The 2117-nt window shown below is 50.7% G+C and overlaps 1 protein-coding gene across 1 annotated transcript; it reads right to left on the reverse strand.

Moving 5' to 3' along the window:
* Positions 1-1303: 1303 nt before the first annotated feature.
* Positions 1304-1683, reverse strand: LOC136489291 (transcription factor ILI7). Its single transcript, XM_066485977.1, has 2 exons — positions 1552-1683; positions 1304-1456 (listed from the first exon to the last, which is right to left on the reverse strand). The coding sequence occupies exons 1-2, from the start codon at positions 1681-1683 to the stop codon at positions 1304-1306; spliced, it is 285 nt and encodes a 94-aa protein (XP_066342074.1).
* Between the last annotated feature and the right edge of the window lie 434 nt (positions 1684-2117).

A 2117-nucleotide genomic window follows, 5' to 3' on the forward strand; every position in this document is an offset into this window, starting at 1 on the left:
ACCCGTCCTCGATGCCAGCAAGGGGAGGGGAAGGGGTAGAGGAAGGGAATGAAGGGAGACAATGCACCTCCACTTGGTTCGCGTCGGAGGCCTCCCGAGCCGGGACGGCTGCACCCGTACAGCCGCGCTGGGGCTTGCCGGTCTCGGAAGGGGCGGCGACGGCGGTAGGGAGAGGCGGCGGCAGAGCTGGGAAGGGGAAGGGGAGGAGCACCGGCGCTGGGGAGGGGCGGCGGCAGAGCTGGGAAGGGGAAGGGGAGGAGCACCGGGGAGGGGGCGGATAGAAGCTCGGGGGAGCGGAGGCGTCGAGGGAACCGGCGTCTGCGCCGATGCTTCTGGAGGAACGGAGGGAACGGAGGGAGGAATGTATAGTAGTAAAATAAAAATAGGATGTACCTCAATTTGTAGTGGATCCTACCTACAATAATCTCTCTACTATCGATATGGTCACAAATTGTAAGAATATAATCATATAAAAAAAGAAAAGCAACCATAAGAAATAAATTCTACCAGCCATAAAAAAAATGACGAACTGCAAGCTCGCAACTGTACTTCTTCACTTCTTGCAAGAGAAAACAAGACAAACTGCAAGCAGTCATGTTTGCCCTGCTCGTTTCTTTTATAATTCATACTTTTCAGCTTGTTTTTTAGTCGAAATAGTACTTTTTCTCTCACAACAAATCAGCTGAAACAGTGTTTTAACTTATTTTTTCAGCAAAACGAACGAAACCGTTAGCTAAGAACAAAGCAACATGCGCCACAGGGATCCCATGCATTTACACAGAAAATGGCACACAGCTCTTGCAGAATTTTATATATAGAAACCAACAAAAAATGAAGTGATGGTTCGAGGCACATAGAAGCCAAGCTACAATGAGGTACAGATGTAGTAGTACATGTATGAATTATTGAACTGACTATAGAAAAAATTTAGCCCTTGTTTAGTTCGCGAAATTTGGATTTTGAGGCTACTGTAGCACCTTCGTTTTTATTTGGCAAATAGTATCTAAACATTGACTAATTAGGTTTAAAACGTTCGTCTCGCAATTTCCCACCAAACTGTGCAATTAGTTTTTCTTTTCGTCTACATTTAATGCTCCATACACAGGCCGCAAACATTCGATGTGACAGGTACTGTAGCAACTTTTTGGATTTTAGGGTGCAACTAAACAAGGGCTTAGCCGATGATCTTCACCAAAACAAATGAAAACTCTGTCTCTCTCTCTCCCCCCCTCTCTCTCTAAGCTACAAATAAATCCAGTTCTGATGCCTGCCGTCGTCTGTCCTCAAGGACATGTGCGGGTGGCTACATGAGGAGGCTGCGGATGACGGCGGCCTGCGCGGTGCTGACGTCTGCGGTGGCGAGCAGCTCAGAGAGGCGGTCGCTGAGGTCGTCGACCTCCCGGTGCAGGCTACGGATATAGCTGCATGTCTCCTGCAGCACCCTCGCCGACGGCACCTGCACGTACACACATACAGAACTGTTGTAGTGAGTACTGGCGGATCGGATTTCCTCACATTGGCGCTTGGCGGCGGCGGGATTAACGTACGTACCCTGTCGTTGCTCCGCAGGCGGGCCTCGGGGAGCAGCGCCTGCAGCTTGGCCACCAGGTCGCTGATCTGCTCGTCGCTGATGCGCGACGCACCACCGGACGACGCCCTAGAACGCGACCGCCGGCTCGACATCCCCTCTCCTCGACTCTGGGTTTGAGAGCTTTAGCCTGTTCGCTTGTTGGTTTCAGCCAGCCCAAACCAGTCAGTCAACAGTGTTTTTCTTTCACAACTAACCAACACTAGCTAGCCCAAACCAGCCTAAAAACCAACCAATGAACAGGCCGCTTGTGTGCTCCTGGAAGGCCAACTGGTGGGCAAGTAAAAGCTAAACAAGACGGTGTAGCAGAAGCTGCTCTAGTGCTGCGGCATGGCAGGTTGGAACGGGCAGGTGCCTTGGGGGAGTTAAATATCAGAGGCTAAAGATCAGAGAAACCTCGAGAATGTAAGCGGCGCTGCAGCGGTGACAGTGCGGCAGTGCCGTCTTTCACGTGCGCTGACACCGTGGCAAAATATAGCTGAAATATCATCGTCTTTCAGACGGTCCAAACGGTTTCATGTCGAAGATT

The sequence above is a fragment of the Miscanthus floridulus genome, chromosome 1 (assembly GCF_019320115.1).
Source record: "Miscanthus floridulus cultivar M001 chromosome 1, ASM1932011v1, whole genome shotgun sequence".
NCBI classification, from domain to species: domain Eukaryota; kingdom Viridiplantae; phylum Streptophyta; class Magnoliopsida; order Poales; family Poaceae; genus Miscanthus; species Miscanthus floridulus.